The sequence below is a fragment of the Rhinopithecus roxellana genome, chromosome 21 (genome assembly GCF_007565055.1).
Source record: "Rhinopithecus roxellana isolate Shanxi Qingling chromosome 21, ASM756505v1, whole genome shotgun sequence".
Classification (NCBI taxonomy): domain Eukaryota; kingdom Metazoa; phylum Chordata; class Mammalia; order Primates; family Cercopithecidae; genus Rhinopithecus; species Rhinopithecus roxellana.
This window is the reverse complement of record NC_044569.1, coordinates 18171356-18190009: the sequence shown is the minus strand read 5'-3', so window position 1 is coordinate 18190009 and position 18654 is coordinate 18171356. Positions and strand designations below refer to the sequence as shown.

Below are 18654 nucleotides of genomic sequence, written 5' to 3'. Positions count from 1 at the left end.
CATGGGCTGCAGAATGGATGCTGTGTTAGGAGGCATGAAAACAACATTCATCTTGTAAGTCTTCATCAAAGCTCTTGGGTGACCAAGTATATTGTAACAACAGTCATATTTTGAAAGAAATCTTTTAATCTGAGCAGTAGGCCTCAACAGTATGCTTAAAATATTCAGTAAACCATGCTGTAAACAGATGTGCTGCTATACAAGCTTTGTTGTTCCTTTTATAGAGCACGGGCAGAGTAGATTTAGCATCATTCTGAAGAGCCCTCGGATTTTCAGAATGGTAAATGAGCAATGGCTTTAACTTAAAGTCACTAACTACATTAGCCTCTAACAAGAGAGTCAGTCTGTCCTTTGACGCTTTGAAGCCAGGCATTGACTTCTCCTCTCTAGTTATGGAAGTCCTCAATGGCATCTTCATCCAACAGAAGGTTGTTTCATTTACATTGAAAATGCATTGTTTAGTGGAGCTACATTCATCAATGATCCTAGGTAGATCTTCTGGATAAATAACTTGCCATAGCTTCTACATCAGCACTTGCTGTTTCACATTATACTTTTATATTATGGAGATGGTCTCTTTCCTTAAACCTCTGCTAGCTGCAAGCTTTTCATCTACAAATTCCTCATCTAATGGAGATGGTCTCTTAACTTCCTCATCTCTCTCAGCCTTCACAGAATTGAAGAAAGTCAGGGCTTTGCTCTGGATTAGGCTTTGGTTTAAAGGAGTGTCCATACAAAAAAGTTTTGAATGGGCCAGGCACGGTGGCTCACGCCTGTAATCCCAGCACTATGAGAGGCCGAGGTGGGCGATCATCTGCGGTCAGGAGCTCGAGACCAGCCTGACCAACACGGAGAAACCCCGTCTCTACTAAAAATACAAAATTAGCTGGATGTGGTGGTGCATGCCTGTAATCCCAGCTACTGGGGAGACTGAGGCAGGAGAATTGCTTGAACCTGGGAGGTGGAGGTGTGGAGGTTGCGGTGAGCCGAGATTGCACCATTGCACTCCACCCTGGGCAACAAGAGTGAAACTCCGTCTCAAAAAAAACAAAAACAAAAACAAAGTTTTGCATGGATCTTCATAGCAGCATTCTTCATCATAACAACAACAACAATAACAAAATGGGGAACAACCCAAACGTCCATCAACTGATGAATGTATAAACAAAAATGTCATAAATTCACGATACCATATTAATTTGGCAATCAAAAGGAACCATGTATATGTGACAGCATGGATGAACCTTGAAAACAATATGCTGTGAAAGAAGCTGGTCACAGAAGACCACATAGAATATGATTTCATTAATATGATGTGTCCAGATATGCAAATGTATAGAGACAGCAAGTCAATGGTTGCCTAAGGCTGGCAGTATGGAGGGTGACTGCTAAAGGGTATGGGTTGCTCTTTGGGGTGATGAAAATTGATTTTCTAAAATTGATTGTGGTGATGGTGGCAACTCTGTGAATATACAAAGACCACTGAACTGTACACTTTAAATAGGTAGACTGTACAGTATTTGAATAAATCTTATAAGGCTATTACCAAAAAAAAAGTAAAAAAAGGAAGTAGTGTCTATAGGCTTTGGTTGCTGATTGGCCAGGAGTGCTGAAAAGTCAAGAGTAAAATCTTGACTTTGACTCACCTCTTTAAACTGGGCTTGGGTGAAAGCCAGTTTGTGAGGTATTAAGGGGCAATGAATCCAAGACTGCTCCCTTTAGAAGTCTTGTTGTAAAAGGAAAGAGAGAACCACAATAGTGGAAAGAAGGGATGAGAAAGTCAGATGAAAGTCTGGGCTATTCACAGGGTATTTTTTTCAAATTACAGGGGATCTTACAGTTGATTGAAGTCCCTTCATTTCCAGACTGGGTCTCCAGATTCCTAAACATCCAAATGGTGTTGCCAGTAATCTATGAGCAATTTTCATTTTCAGTTTGGGAGCTGTTTGAGTAATGATTCTGTTCCTGCTACCTGTGCCTTGGAGGGGCAGGTGTGAAGTCTCCTTATTCAGGTGCAGGTGCCAGCCTGGCTTTGTCTCTGTCTTAGTTGAATCCATAGGTGTGATCTCAGAATTGAGCATTTTAGGCACTGAAGCCCTCACATACATTCTTCCAGCAACTAAAGGCAACTAGGCAGGGCCATTTTTCTTGTCTTAAAGTGCTGTGATATTTCTTCTTGCTGAGCAGCTATGGGGCTAGGCACAGAGAAGAGACTTAGAGGTGCACATAGATTGAATATTCTGTTCCAACAAGCACACAATCTAGAGGCGGCTTGGTGTCCACATGATGTGAGTGAGCAGGGGCCACAGCAGAAAAACCTACTGGGATGTGACAAACCATTTCCTTTCTCTCAGTCGACCACAGGCTCCTGCTGTTTTAACAAGTACTGAGGAAAATAACATTTTGATAACCTGCAGCTCTGCACTAGCTTTCAAGCTATGCCTCACTGATCTGATGAGAGATGTTCAAGGGACAATTCAATATCAAACCCATATGGGGAAAATAGCCATAGAGATGATTTATTAACTTAAAATCTCATACGTACATAAACATTTGCCAACATTCAAAATACACTCTAAGCTGAGGATAAATTGTGAGTTGGAAGGAGTCTGCCACAGCCTCCATCTCTCTGCCCCATCAGGCCTCTCCTCTCCCCTGATTCTCTGGCCAGCAGATCTCTATTGTGAACTTGGTGCCAGAAGCAGAGACAAGTGAACAGTGGCTCTGAGGGAGAAGAAAGAGTCCCTCCCACCCCATGACATTTGGGGTGCTCTAGAAAATCCCCATCATGAGGATCAGGTTTGAATAAACACAAGTTTGCCTCCTGGAAAGCGGACTGTCAGCAAAAGCTTTTCTGTGATTCACTTTGGTTCTCTACATCAAGCACCGTGGGCCTTACTTAGGGCGTTCAAAGGACATGCTGTATCCTTTTCCATTTTGTAAACATTGACTGGTTTTTCCTTCTTAGGAGGTGGGCAGCAGGGTGGGCAATGCTGTGGCATTATCCGCAACACCCTCGGCATGTGTCCCGTCTTGCTTTGGGGAAGTGTCTAGAGGCTGGATGAGCAAATCCCAACCAGTCAAGGGTGGGGGACCTGACAGGGAGGAAAGGCAGATTCCTTTGTGCCAGATCCTTTCTCTTGGGATAGTCTGCAACAGCTTTGAGGCTCTACAACAACCTTTCATTCATATGTATGCATATATTTCAAAATAAATTTAAATCGATTAAAATGTTAACAGGTACTATTCAATTAATAATGAAGACATTAGATTATATACAAATTTACATCCTATTGCCCTTGCACCAACACCAACAAAATGTCCACAGCTTAGAAAAAGGCAACTGGTGAGGAGTTTGGCATGTGAAATATGTATTGGCTGATACTTTGCTGAAAGTCCATCTCTGCTTTTCCAAATTGGCCACTCATGGAGAGGCAAAGAAGCAATTAAACTTCACTCTGTGGCTGTGATCCCCAAAAAGCCTTTAGTTTAGACTATGTTTATTATTTTCCAAAGGCAAACAAGCTTCTTAAAGAAACTGTGATCCTTTTCTTGATCCTCTGGCATCTTCTCACTCCAGAGTTTTAAGGACACTGGAGTCTGAAATGGGTGACTGTGGGCATGGGAGTAGTCTATGGGAGTCAGGTACACTTAAGCTAGTCATGACACAGGGGGCAAAGAAAAGAAAGTTCTGGAAACCTAATTTTAACTGAAAAAATGGCTGAGGACTCTTAGTTTGCCATCCACCCATTTCTGCCATACCACAGAAAGCTCCACACTCCAAAGGCTTTATGATTTGGGATCAAACTGATTTGGTTACTCTCAGAGGTGAATTTTATAAAGAAATTTTAATCTGTAATGATTTTCCAACTTTTTAAGGGAATGACTACAACTAGTCAGTCCTGACTTTATGTTTATTTCAGAAGAAAAATATAATATTGGTGGGCTCCATTCTTTTCTCCTCCAAAGAATTAAAAAACCCAAGTGAAAGAAGGCTGGGTGGAGGTGACAGCACCAGGCTTAGCATGAAGAGACATGAGCTTTGGATCTATCTGGACAAGGAGGCTGCTTAACAAGGCTTTTCTAGATTGAAATAATCTAGTTTCAATTAAAATAATAATTCAGGGAAGCCACACAGACTCATTGCATGCAGGCTGCCCTGGGTGGTCTGACTTTATCTACCAACACTGACTAACAAAGTCTTGCTCCCAGTTTAAGTTGGGGTTGGTAAAAAGGAGAGAAAAAAAGTCACACCCTCCAGATCAAATAAAATTCCCAAGTAATACACATCTGGGAACACACTCTCCCCTTGCTTTCAATGACTGGAGAGTTTTGAACTCTGGCTAAACCACGCTCATCATCCCCATTAGCTTGAGAGGCTACTAGGGACCACTGCAAGCTGAAGGACCCATCTCAAGAGCTCTGTGGGAGAAAAGACAGCAGATAGGATGAGGTCTGCACTGCATAACTTCCATAGGCTTTCTCTGGGTCAAAACGAGGCCCAGTGGTGGAACATACTCTGGCAAGTTGAGATGGTTCTTTGGGGCCATGAGCAGAGCACTTGTGGGGCCTGGTCACCTTGTATCCTTTAATCCTCATGGAGGAAAAGGGAGGGCCAGAGGAAGCCCATCAGCTTGCAGCAGCTGGTGTCACTCTCTCTCTAGTGGCATTTTCCCTAGACACAACCATGGGAAGTTCACAGGAGCGCGTGTGATGGGGGGTGGGAGGTGGGGTGAATAAGCTGAACACTTGAGTCAACAAAAATACCTAGAGATTGATTGTTCTTATTCATTCTGGAATATTGGAGGGGTAGTCATCTGAACACTGGTAGAAGAGTGCTTCAGGTTTGTGCCTCCACTGAATTTCCCCAGGGCTAATCACTCCCTGACATGATTTAGTGCTGCTTGCTCCCAAGGATTGGCTGGGTCTCACCCTCTAGCCCATTGAGCTCTTTGGTTATGGGATGGGCAGCTGCCAGGCTGATGGCTACTGAGACTGACTCACAATTGGCCGTCAGTGTTGTTTGTGATGGCAGGGGCACCAACTCCAACTTCAGAATTAAAGGACCACTTATAGAGATGTAGTAGTGACAGAACAGGATGAGAAAGATGTGAGGGTTTGCCTTTCTGAAACTGCTTATGTTTCAAAGGGGTTACTTTTAGAGGGATCCTTCAAAGGAGAGGTTTTTTTTGTACATAAAAGTGAGTCAGCCTTTTCTAGCAGAAGTATGAGAAGGAAACACTCTTGAAATGAGGCTGAATATGCAATGGTTTCCACCAAACAGAAAGTATCCTATGTTAATTTTCTAATCTGTTTAGCATAAAACAGATACCATCTTCCATTCCTAGCCCCTTAGTGTGTTATCGAATGCCTGGTCTGATGGAAAACACCCTGGGTTGTTAGAATGATTTCTATATTCAATACATAACAGGATGCTAGTGAGATAGGTCCCTGTGAAAGGAGAGACACAATTACTTTGCAATGAAATAATTTAAAATGCTAGATTGGTATGTGGGGAAACCCATAAATTTCCTAAGAAAATTTTGCAATATGTCAAATGAAAAATATATCTTCCAGAATCTGATTCTCCTCCAGCTCTTCAGGGGTTCTGTGCATCCCCATCTTCTTCCAGGTTGATTTTGGAAGACTGAGTCGGAAAGTACCATGATTCCAGGCCCCAGCTTCTCTGGAGGGACAGCGCTGAGGTTTGGGAGCAGAGTTTGGGCTCAGAGACTGAACCAAATCCAACAAAGATGTCTCATACCTGTAAGACATATAACCCAGACAGGAAAGGATCAGATTATTAGAAAATGAGAATCCAAGCCCAGCAGAAATGGGCTGTCCAGGGCAAGAATCAGATCACAGACCACATTGTGTGTAAGATGCTGCTTAGGGGAGCTTTTGTGAAGGTAAACACCAGAAGGACTTGAAGAACCTAGGCCCTGCTGCCTGTCCTTAAGCTCTTCTCTTCTGCTGACCTCTAACATTCCTTTATAACTTATGAAGAGAGATTGTAGAGTGGGAAGAGGAGTCATGATAACAGTAATGATATTAACAGTGACATTTACTGTAGGCTGTCAGGCACTGTTCCTAACACTATAAATATTTAACCTTCTTATAACCCTCTAAAGAACCCTATGAAGTAGGTACTGTACTACTCTCATCTCCATTATAAACATGCCATGCAGAAATTAAAGCTCAGGGAAGTAACTCATCTAACAGAAAGAGTCTAGAATTGAACCCAGGTGGTTTGTCTTCAGCACTCTCATCCAGGACACTAAAGCTGCCTGTCGAAATCTTCACAGACAGACAGACTTGGTTCAAATCTCTGTTCCACCATTTGTAAGCTGTGTAATATTGGGGAAGTTATTCAGTCTCTCAGTTCAGTCTTTTCATGTGTAAGGGGCTAGCAAAACTCCAGGGAGGATTAAATGAATTAATTGATAATACATAATAGGCACTGAATAAATGTTAGTTCCTTCCTGTTAACCCCCTTCCACTTTCTCTAGAAGTTTGGGAAAAGATTCTAAATCTATAAAGACATCCCTCCAAAGAAAGACTGCCTTGTGTCCAGCATTCTTATCAGAAAGGGTAAGTGTGGAGCAGCTTTGAGGTAAAGAAACAGTCTGGGGGCCGGGCGAGGTGGCTCACACCTGTAATCCCAGCACTTTGGGAGGCCAAGGTGGGTGGATCACTTGAGGTCAGGAGTTCGAGACTAGCCTGGACAACATGGTGAAACTCTGTCTCTACTAAAAATATAAAAATTAGGTGGGCATGGTGGCATGTGCCTGTAGTCCCAGCTATTCAGGAGGCTAAGGCAGGAGAATCGCTTGAACCTGGGAAGTGGAGGCTGCAGTGAGCCGAGATTGTGCCACTGCACTCCAGCCTGGGCAATAGAGCAAACAAACAAACAAACAAACAACCCAACCAACCAACCAAACAAAAACAATCTGGGGTACCACATAGGGCCCTAAGGGGTAGCTGGGGCCAGAACCTAGCTCCAAATTAATGGTGGTGACAATGGCAGAAGCAGCAATGGTGGGAGGCTGGGTTGTCTGTTTCCCAAGCCCACCCCTGTGGCAAAAATGTCATCTTTCTGGCCTGAGAACTGGGATAGGAACTGCTAGCATTAAGGCTATAAATGCCAGTAAATTATTAGAAAATAAAAACATACACGTGGACATTACAATAAAGCATATCAGAGAGATATTAGAGTCCTTCAAAGAGTTTAGAATCTCTGGTTTTAAAAACTGCTACAACACTGCAAAGTGAATATCCACAGGCTTGGAAATAAAAATTAAGGATTGTTGTATTCGACAGGAAAACACCCATTATTCTCATAAGCAATTTCTAATGAACCAATTATTAATGAGGAATACAATTTTTAAATTTAATTTGTCTTTGTAATTGAAGATGCTGCCACAGAAAGCATAAACAGGCACTGTGAATTACAGACAAATCATTAAGTGATTTTTGGTTTCTTGTATGATCTCTATATGTTACAGGACATGCTAGGGAAAACATTAAAATTACATTGTATAGATTTGTATTTAAAATTAAATTTCAACATGTATGAAAAGAATGTGTATGAAGAGTTAATTCTTTTTAGAAAATCTGATTCCCAAAAATAATCACCTCTATATAAACTAAAATTCATATTTGGAAATACTTTATTAGAAATCTATCCAAATGTTGGCACAGCCTACAAAATACTCTTAGCAGCTCCACTGTCAGTTGCATCAACAGAAAGATCCTTCTCAAAATTAAAAATTACAAAAAATTGGGGGAAACAGTTCCAAGATGGCCAAATAGGAACAGATCTAGTCTGCAGCCCCCAGCGTGATTGACAAAGAAGACAGGTGATTTCTGCATTTCTAGCTGCGGCACCTGGTTCAACTCATTGGAACTGGCTGGACAGTGGATGCAGCCCACGGAGGGCGAGCTAAAGCAAGGCGGGGCATTGCTGCACCCAGGAAGTGCAAGGGGTCGGGGGATTTCCCTTTCCTAGCCAAGGGAAGCCGTCACTGACAGTACCTGGAAAATTGGGACACTGCCACCCAAATACTGTGCTTTTCCAACAGTCTTAGCAAACGGCACACCAGGAGATTATATCCCACACCTGGCTCAGCGGGTCCCAGACCACAGAGCCTTGCTCTCTGCAGTCTGAGATCAACCTGCGAGACAGCAGCCTGGCAGGGGTAGGGGCATCCGCCATTGCTGAGACTTGAGTAGGTAAACAAAGCAACCGGGAAGCTTGAACTGGGTGGAGCCCGCCACAGCTCAGCAAGGCCTGCCTGCCTCTGTAGACTCCACCTCTGGAGGAAGGTCACAGCTGAACAAAAGACAGCAGGAACTTCTGCAGACTTAAACATCCTTGACAGCTCTGAAGAGAGCAGTCGTTCTCCCAGCATGGGGTTTGAGCTGTGAGAATGGAGACTGCCTCCTCAAGAGGGTCCCTGACCCCCATGTAGCCTAACTGGGAGACACTTTCCAGTAGGAGCCCAGTTCTGCAATATTTGCTGTTCTGCAGCCATGCGCTGGTGATACCCAGGCAAACAGGGTCTGGAGTGGACCTCCAGCAAACTCTAACAGACCTGCAGCTGAGGGACCTGTTAGAAGGAAAACTAACAAAACAGAAAGGAATAGCAACATCAACAAAAAGGACATCCACACCAAAACCCCATCTGTAGGTCACCATCATCAGAGACCAAGGGTAGATAAAACCACAAAGATGGGGAGAAACTAGAGCAGAAAAGCTGAAAATTCTAAAAAACCAGAGCACCTCTTCTCCTCCAAAGGATCACGGCTCCTTGCCAGAAATGGAACAAAGCTGGACAGAGAATAACTTTGACGACTTGACAGAAGTAGGCTTCAGAAGGTTGGTAATAACAAACTTCTCCGAGCAAAAGGAGGATGTTCGAACCCATCGCAAGGAAGCTAAAAACCTTGAAAAAAGATTAGACGAATGGCTAACTGAAATAAACAGTGTAGAGAAGACCTTAAATGACCTGATGGAGCTGAAAACCATGGCAGGAGAACTACGTGATGCATGCAGAAGCTTCAGCAGCCGATTCGATCAAGTGGAAGAAAGGGTATCAGTGATTGAAGATCAAATGAATGAAATGAAGTGAGAAGTTTAGGGAAGAAAAGAGTAAAAAGAAATGAACAAAGCCTCCAAGAAATATGGGAATATGTGAAAAGACCAAATCTACATTTGATTGGTGTACCTGAAAGCGATGGGGAGACTAGAACCAAGCTGGAAAACACTCTTCAGGATATCATCCAGGAGAACGTCCCCAACCTAACAAGGCAGACCAACATTCAAATTCAGGAAATACAGAGAACACCACAAAGATTCTCCTCGAGAAGAGCAACCCCAAGACACATACTTGTCACATTTACCAAAGTTGAAATGAAGGAAAAAATGTTAAGGGGCAGCCAGAGAGAAAGGTTGGGTTACCCACAAAAGGAAGCCCATCACACTAACAGCAGATCTCTCGGCAGAAACTCTACAAGCCAGAAGAGAGTGGGGGCCAATATTCAACATTCTTAAAGAAAAGAATTTTCAACCCAGAATTTCATATCCAGCCAAACTAAGGTTCATAAGTGAAGGAGAAATAAAATCCTTTACAGACAAGCAAATGCTGAGAGATTTTGTCACCACCAGGCTTGCCTTATAAGAGCTCCTGAAGGAAGCAGTAAATATAGAAAGGAACAACCAGTACCAGCCACTGCAAAAACATTCCAAATTATAAAGAACATCGATGCTAGGAAGAAACTGCATCAACTAATGAGCAAAATAACCAGCTAACATCATAATGACAGGATTGAATTCACACATAACAATATTAATTTTAAATGTAAATGGGCTAAATGCCCACAATTAAAAGACACAGACTGGCAAATTGGATAAAGAGTCAAGCCCCATCTGTGTGCTGTATTCAGGAGACCCATCTTACGTGCAGAGACACACATAGGTTCAAAATAAAGGGATGGAGGAAGATCTACCAAGCAAATGGAAAGGAAAAAAAAAAAAAAAAAAAAAGCAGGGGTTGCAATCCTGGTCTCTGATAAAACAGATTTTAAACCAACAAAGATTAAAAAAAAAAAAAAGAGACAAAGAAGGCCATCACATAATGGTAAAGGGATCAATTCAACAGGAAGAGCTATCTTAAATATATATGCACCCAATATAGGAGCACCCAGATTCATAAAGCAAGTCCTTAGAGACCGACAAAGAGACTTAGACTCCCAAAAGATAATATTGGGAGACTATAACACTCCACTGTCAATGTTAGACAGATCAACAAGACAGAAGGTTAACAAGGATATCCAGGACTTTAACTCAGCTCTGCACCAAGTGGACCTAATAGACGTCTACAGAACTCTCCACCCCAAATCAACAGAATATACATTCTTCTCAGCACTGCATCACACTTATTCCAAAATTGAGCACATAGTTGGAAGTAAAGTACTCCTCAGCAAATGTAAAATAACATAAATCACAACAAACTGTCTCTCAGATCACAGTGCAATCAAATTAGAACTCAGAGTTAAGAAACTCACTCAAAACTGCACAACTACATGGAAACTGAACAATCTGCTCCTGAATGACTACTGGGTACATAATGAAATGAAGGCAGAAATAAAGATGTTCTTTGAAACCAATGAGAACAAAGACATGACGTACCAGAATCTCTGGGACACATTTAAAGCAGTGTGTAGAGGGAAATTTATAGCACTAAATGCCCACAAGAGAAAACAGGAAAGATCTAAAATCAACACTCTAACATCACAATTAAAAGAACTACAGAAGCAAGAGCAAACAAATTCAAAAGCTAGCAGAAGGTAAGAAATAACTAAGATCAGAGCAGAACTGAAGGAGATAGAGACACAAACCCTTAAAAAAATCAAGGAATCCAGGAGCTGTTTTTTTGAAAAGATAAACAAAATTGATAGACCACTAGCAAGACTAATAAAGAAAAAAGAGAGAAGAATCAAATAGATGCAATAAAAAATGATAAAAGGGATATCACCACCGATTCCACAGAAGTACAAACTACCATCAGAGAATACTATAAACACCTCTATGCAAATAAACTAGAAAATCTAGAAGAAATGGATACATTCCTGGACACATACACCCTCCCAAGACTAAACCAAGAAGAAACTGAATCCCTGAATACACCAATAACAGGCTCTGAAATTGGGGCAATAATTAATAGCCTACCAACCAAAAAAAGTCCAGGATCAGACAGATTCACAGCCGAATTCTACCAGAAGTACAAAGAGGAGCTGGTACCATTCCTTCTGAAACTATTCCAATGAATAGAAAAAGAGGGACTACTCCCTAACTCATTTTATGAGGCCAGCATTATCCTGATACCAAAGCCTGGCAGAGACACAACAAAAAAAGAGAATCTTAGACCAGTATCCCTGATGAACATCGATGCAAAAGTCCTCAATAAAATACTGGCAAACTGAATTCAGCAGCACATCAAAAAGCTTATCCACCACAATCAAGTTGGCTTCATCCCTGGGATGCAAAGGATGGTTCAACATACTCAAATCAATAAACGTAATCCATCACAAAACAGAACCAAAAACAAAAACCACAAGATTATCTCAATAGATGGAGAAAAGTCCTTGACAAAATTCAACAGTCCTTCAGGCTAAAAACTCTCAATAAACTAGGCACTAATGGAACGTATCTCAAAATAATAAGAGCTATTTATGACAAACCCACAGCCAATATCATACTGAATGGGCAAAAACTGGAAGCATTCCCTTTGAAAACTGGCACAAGACAGGGATGCCTTCTCTCACCACTCCTATTCAACATAGCGTTGGAAGTTCTGGCTAGGGCAATCAGGCAGAGAAAGAAATAAAGGGTATTCAATTAGGAAAAGAGGAAGTCAAATTGTCCCTGTTTGCAGATGACTTGATTGTATATTTAGAAAACCCCATTGTCTCAGCCCAAAATCTCCTTAAGCTGGTAAGCAACTTCAGCAAAGTCTCAGGATACAAAATCAATGTGCAAAAATCACAAGCATTCCTATACAGCAATAATGGACAAACAGAGAGTCAAATCATGAATGAACTCCCGTTCACAATTGCTACAAAGAGAATAAAATACCTAGGAATACAACTTACAAGGGACATGAAGGACCTCTTCAAGGAGAACTACAAACCACTGCTCAATGAAATAAAAGAGGATACAAACAAATGGAAGAACATTCCATGCTCATGGATAGGAAGAATCAATATTGTGAAAATGGCCATACTGCCCAAGGTAATTTATAGATTCAATGCCATCCCCATCAAACTACCAATGACTTTCTTCACAGAATTGGAAAAAACTACTTTAAAGTTCACATGGAACCAAAAAAGAGCCTGCATTGCTAAGACAATCCTAAGCCAAAAGAACAAAGCTGAAGGCATCACGCTACCTGACTTCAAACTATACTACAAAGCTACAATAACCAAAACAGCATGGTACTGGTACTAAAACAGAGATATAGACCAATGGAACAGAACAGAGGCCTCAGAAATAATGCCACACATCTACAACCATCTGATCTCTGACAAACCTGGCAAAAACAAGAAATGGGGAAAGGATTCCCTATTTAATAAATGATGCTGGGGAAACAGGCTAGCCATAAGTAGAAAGCTGAAACTGGATCCCTTCCTTACACCTTATACAAAAATTAATTCAAGATTGATTAAAGACTTAAATGTTAGACCTAAAACCATAAAAACCCTGGAAGAAAACCTAGGCAATACCATTCAGGACATAGGTAGGGGCAAGGACTTCATGTCTAAAACACCAAAAGCAATGGCAACAAAAGCCAAAATAGACAAATGAGATCTAATTAAACTAAAGAGCTTCTGCACAGCAAAAGAAACTACCATCAGAGTGAACAGGCAACCTACAGAATGGGAGAAAATTTTTGCAATCTGCCCATCTGACAAAGGGCTAATATACAGAATCTACAAATAACTTAAACAAATTTACATGAAAAAATCAAACAACCCTATCAAAAAGTGGGCAAAGGATATGAACACACACTTGTCCAAAGAAGACATTTATGCAGCCAACAGACACATGAAAAAATGCTCATCATCACTGGTCATCAGAGAAATGCAAATCAAAACCACAATGAGATATCATCTAACACCAATTAGAATAGCAATCACTAAAAAGTCAGGAAATAACGGGTGCTGGAGAGGATGTGGAGAAATAGGAAGACTTACACTGTTGGTGGGACTGTAAACTAGTTCAACCATTGTGGAAGACAGTGTGGTGATTCCTCAAGGATCCAGAACTAGAAATACCATTTGACCCAGCAATCCCATTACTGGGTATACACCCAAAGAATTATAAATCATGCTACTATAAAGACACATGCACACGTATGTTTATTGTGGCACTATTTACAATAGCAAAGACTTGGAACCAACCCAAATGTCCATCAGTGATAGACAGGATTAAGAAAATGTGGCACATATACACCATGGAATACTATGCAGCCATAAAAAAGGACGAGTTCATGTCCTTTGTAAGGACATGGATGAAGCTGGAAACCACCATTCTGAGCAAACTATCTCAAGTGCAGAAAACCAAACACTGCATGTTCTCACTCAAGTGGGAACCGTACAATGAGAACACTTGGACACCGGAAGAGGAACATCACACACTGGGGCCTGTCGTGGGGTGGGAGGAGGGGGGAGGGATAGCATTAGGAGATATACCTAATGTAAACGATGAGTTAATGGGTGCAGCACACCAACATGGCACATGTATACATATGTAACAAACCTGCACGTTGTGCACATGTACCCTAGAACTTAAAGTATAATAATAAAAAAAATTACAAAAAATTTTTGTAATCTCATTTGGTAAGAGTGACTGATGTTGCTTTTAAATATATCACCTAAAGTTGTTAAAACTGTAAATTCTGATGACTTAATAAATGAATTTGGGCTGGGCCCAGTGGTTCATGCAGTGTGTGCAGTGGCGCACGCCTGTAATTCCAGCACTTTGGGAAGCCGAGGTGGGTGGATCACTTGATGTCAGGAGTTTTGAGACCAGCCTGGCCAACATGGTGAAAAACCCCATGGCTACAAAAATACAAAAATTAACTGGGTGTGGTGGCTCGTGCCTGTAGTCCCAGCTATTCGGGAGGCTGAGGCAAGGGAATTGTTTGAACCCAGGAGGTGGAGGTTGCAGTGAGACAAGATTGTGCCACTGAAGCCTGGGTGACAGAGTGAAACTCTATCTCAAAAAATAATAAATAAATAAATAAATTTGAAGAAAAGTGAGTCAGAAAAACTTAAGGTTAATCAAGTTATCACATTAATAAAGTATTATTTTATCATATAAAATTATGATACCCAAAATATAATTTTTTCCTATCTGTAGTTTTTATCATTCATATATTACTATTACCCTTCATGCTTTATTGATGTCCTTTTAAAGAAAAAATCTTTGTATTCCAGCACCTTTAATTGCACTTTTTCCTTCTTTCTGAACAAGGGGCCCCACATTTTCATTTTACACTGGTCTGGCAAGTTATGTTGCTGGCCCTGCCCTCAAGTCCCAGGCAAGATTTGACTACTGTCTCAGGCATGGAAATGTCATGACATTTTCTATGGTATGAAAATCTGTAAATTCAAATCCTTTCTGGCAGATTTTTCTTTTGCAGCTTTTATTGTCACAGAATGAAGGCAATATTTCAATACAGTTATCTGTCATTCAAAACAGTGATTTCTGTGTTCAATCAACACATTCTTTGTTTAAGGTGTAAACCTATGACTGGAGTACTGCTTCTAGGAAATTTTTGCTTACGAGCAGGACAGACCTACTTCATGCTCAAGGAATGAGCTCTGTTTGAACTTTCCTTTGAGATACATGGTAATCTTGTGGTTATATCCATCTCAATATATAGATCATTAAATGTTTTTTAAAATCAAACAATGGAAAATCTACACTTTTCTATCCAATTTCATGCTTAAAATAGCTAAGGGGAGGATATTCTGAGTGAGAAAATAATCTGCTGCTTTCTCTATTAAAAAGTAGAGCCAAAATAATTGGGAAAGAGAAAATAGATCAGAAATAAACCTTTTAGAGATGCAAACTGAAATCCAGAGCAACAATAAGGATTTGTGTTTCGTCTAAAGACTGATTTAATAGGTACCAACATATTCAATCATTTGAAAGAAAACTGTGGGTTTCAAATTCTTTCAGAGTACTCATCACTACGAAATATAGTAACAAAAATTTAAAACATGGAAATAATGACCCACCATACTATAGAAACTTAGATCTGACATATTAGGATAAGTTATACAATAGCAAATTACTTTCGGAATTCCAATGGCTTAATACAATTCAATTATTCTTCATGCTCATCCTATACACTCAAAGTAGGTCCAGGCAGACAGTGGTTCCATCGCCTAGAATGTGGGTTTCTCAATTGTCTTGGCAGGAAAACAGACTGAAGAACTGTACACAGGCTTTCCATAGCATGCAAGTGACAAAACACTTCTTATATCTGACTGGCCAGAATCCAGTTATGTCTCTCCAGAAGGAGAGAACTGGATATTGGCAAACACTACTAATGCCTACCCATGGAGGAATGAGTCTTAACATAATCTGGAATAATTTTCTTATCTTATTGATGAGGAAACTGAGGCCCAGAGAGGTATAAGTGAACTGAATGGAGTCACAGGGCAAATGAGTGGCAGAGCCAAGTGGTTTTTAACCCAGGCCCCTTGACTTCCCAGACTAGTACATCTTTAATCTTTCCATCAAGATAAGTAAGAGGTGACACTAAAGCAAGAGCAAAAGAAGGTTGCAGTTACCAACTACATTTTATTTTAAAAGTATAGCATAATTAGTTGTAACTGAGCTATCTTTTCCTCCAACAAATTAATCTACTCAAGTACAAATGCTTATCTTTATGATTATGCTGTTACCATAAAAATTCTACTTCTCTCTCTAGGAGCCACATTCAATCATAGATTAGACTGCGGCAGAAGAATCAGAAAGTGTGTGGTAAGCAGGGCTCCGATTTCAGTTGTACCTCATAGCTAATTTTGTTCAATAAGTTTACTGACAGTACTTTTGCTATCAAGAAAAAACAAATGATTTGGCAATTAAGAAGCAACAATATACCCAAGATTATTCCAAAAAGCAAAGCTTGAGAAATGACCCAATTTAATACAAGAATTATATATGCAATAAATCAAAATAAAAAATGAATTCCTATGGGATTTTACACCAAATGTCAGAAAAGAGCAGTGTATTTATCAGCTGTGTTCTATGAGCAGTGTGTTTTAGGTTGCTAAGGAGACATGTGATAGGAGACTATAAAGGTTGATTAGCTTGGCCTGATCCTGCTGGGGCTCTGTGGTAGTCAAACAATTTAAAGGGACCTACAACTTATCCATATCCATAAAGTACCATCCCTTGAAAAACCCAGACGATGTTTTAGCCATAGGTATTAACTATATTGGCCTGTCTTACCTCTGAACTTCACAGAGCCGGTACGCATGAGTTACCTAGGCACACAGGCTGAATTTAATAGCCTCATTATGGAGAAGAGATAAACAAAAGGCTTATCTGATCTGCTCTGCCAGTCCCATCCTGGAGGTAATCTGGACCAAGCTGGAGTGGCATTAATTCCGTCTTCCTAGAGCTCTTTCGTTTGCCTCTGAACTAGCAAGATAACAAGACAAAATCCAGAGGAGGATGTAGCCTCTGCTGATTTGACTTGACTCCACGTTACCAACTCAAGAAAGGCCAGTCTGATGTGGTGTCCAAGAATAGTAGCACATGGCCTAGAAACAAACTGATTTTATGGTCCATCCATGGACTGCACCTGATGAGAAACTAACGATGTTACTGGACCTTTCCCCTCCCATTTCCTTTTTTGATTTTTTGTGATTTCAGTAGACATCTCCTGATTTTCCTTCCATATCACCAACATCCTCTTCCTTTCTTGCCTTTTACATGAAAGAATGCCCCAGGGCTCAGTCCTTTGCTCTCATATCCTAGGTGATGCTATTCATTATCATGGGATTTAATAACATCTATATGTTAATGACGGCTAAATGAAGAGCTCCAATATCAACCTTGTCCCTGAGTTCCAGACTCACATTCCCAACTGCTACTTGATATATTTACTTGGAAGTGTAATGGGCATCTCAAACTATCCAAAACAGAACTCTTTTTTTTTCTCTGAATCCCACTTCTCTCAATCAACCCAGTGGCTCAGGCCAAAAACCTGATGCTGTTCTCTATTCTTACCTCTGTGCCTTTGCATGTGTTTCACCCTCTGTGTCGGATGCCTTCTTTCAGATCTTTGCTTGCTCTCTCCATTCATCCACGCCTTCATTTAAATGTCACCTCCTCAAAGAGGTCTTCTTTAGCCACTCCATCCGAAATAGCTATCACTCCACAGTCACCTTATTGCTTTATGGTTTTTATTTTGTTTGTATCACTCAATACACACACACAGACACATAGACACACACACACACACACACACACACACACACACACACACACACACTATATATATATATCCTATTGCCCCAATGGTATGGGCTCCATAAGAGTAGGGTCATTATTTTATTTACTGCTGTTATCTCCATGCAAAGCATGGTATCTGGCACAAGGTAGGTGCTCAGTATTTGTTGGAAAAAAAAACAAAAACAAAAACAAAAAACCAATGGTCTTACGACTTAAGGTTCAGCACCTTTTTCCATGGGCAACTTTTAAAAAATCTTTAGACAGCTCATCAATTTATTTCAAACATTCTGGAAAGCATTACCCATCCATCAATTCTTTGTTTACAAAAAAAGGATGCTTACACATATGATTTGTGCAAATTACTTTTTTCACTTAATATATTGGGACCATTTGTCCATATGATATTTTACATTATCTTCAATGACTTCAGATTACTTTACCTCCTGGATGTGCTCTGATTTACATTAATACAACCAATGCCCTGGTAAAGAGTAATTAGGTTAGGTCCACAAGTCCTTCAAGACTAAATCAACTGTCTCTTGTTTCTTCAGCCAATACCCAGAAGGTACTTCCCATTCCAGTTCATCATAGGTTAGCAAGCTACTGCTATGATGTTCTGTAATATCTCTCCCTTTATTCCCAGCCCTCCTCCTCACTCCCATTGCTTCTGGAGCTTTTGCTTCACAATATACACTGCTATATTTTGCATTCTTTTTAGATTATACCTTCTATCTCCTAGTTTTAACTGAAACCTGGCTCTTTCTTCAGGTCAATGCTTCCTTTACATCCTTCTGAGTGGAAATCGTTTATATTCAACATGTGCTATATATTTTAGGGTCAAGAGGTAGGACTGGAATCATTTCTTTTGGCCCAGTCTCTCATTAAATTACTATTCCTTTGAGGATCCTGTCATCTGCTCTGTCATCCTCAACTGTGAACCCACTTGCCCCCAGTCACTGAAGATGTTAACACCTGATTCACAATATTCCCCTCCAATTCAACCCTGACCATCATCCCTGCTAATGTCAGCATCACAAGAATGACACTCAGTCAATATTCTGATGTCTTAGTTTTTCGACCTTCTCTCAATTCAAAAGACTTTAATGGCAAGCCTTTCC

The 18654-nt window shown here is 40.6% G+C and overlaps 1 protein-coding gene across 4 annotated transcripts in view; it reads right to left on the bottom strand.

The window, feature by feature from the left end:
* Window positions 1–2494: 2494 nt before the first annotated feature.
* Window positions 2495–18654, bottom strand: part of KIAA1328 (KIAA1328 ortholog) — a 397521-nt gene continuing 381361 nt past the window's right edge. For all 4 annotated transcript variants that reach the window (XM_030925946.1, XM_010385375.2, XM_030925948.1 and 1 more), the window contains one exon: window positions 2495–5764. In XM_030925946.1, the coding sequence (XP_030781806.1) occupies window positions 5554–5764 (211 nt within the window). In that variant the 3' untranslated portion in view covers window positions 2495–5553. The remainder of the gene's footprint in view (window positions 5765–18654) is intronic.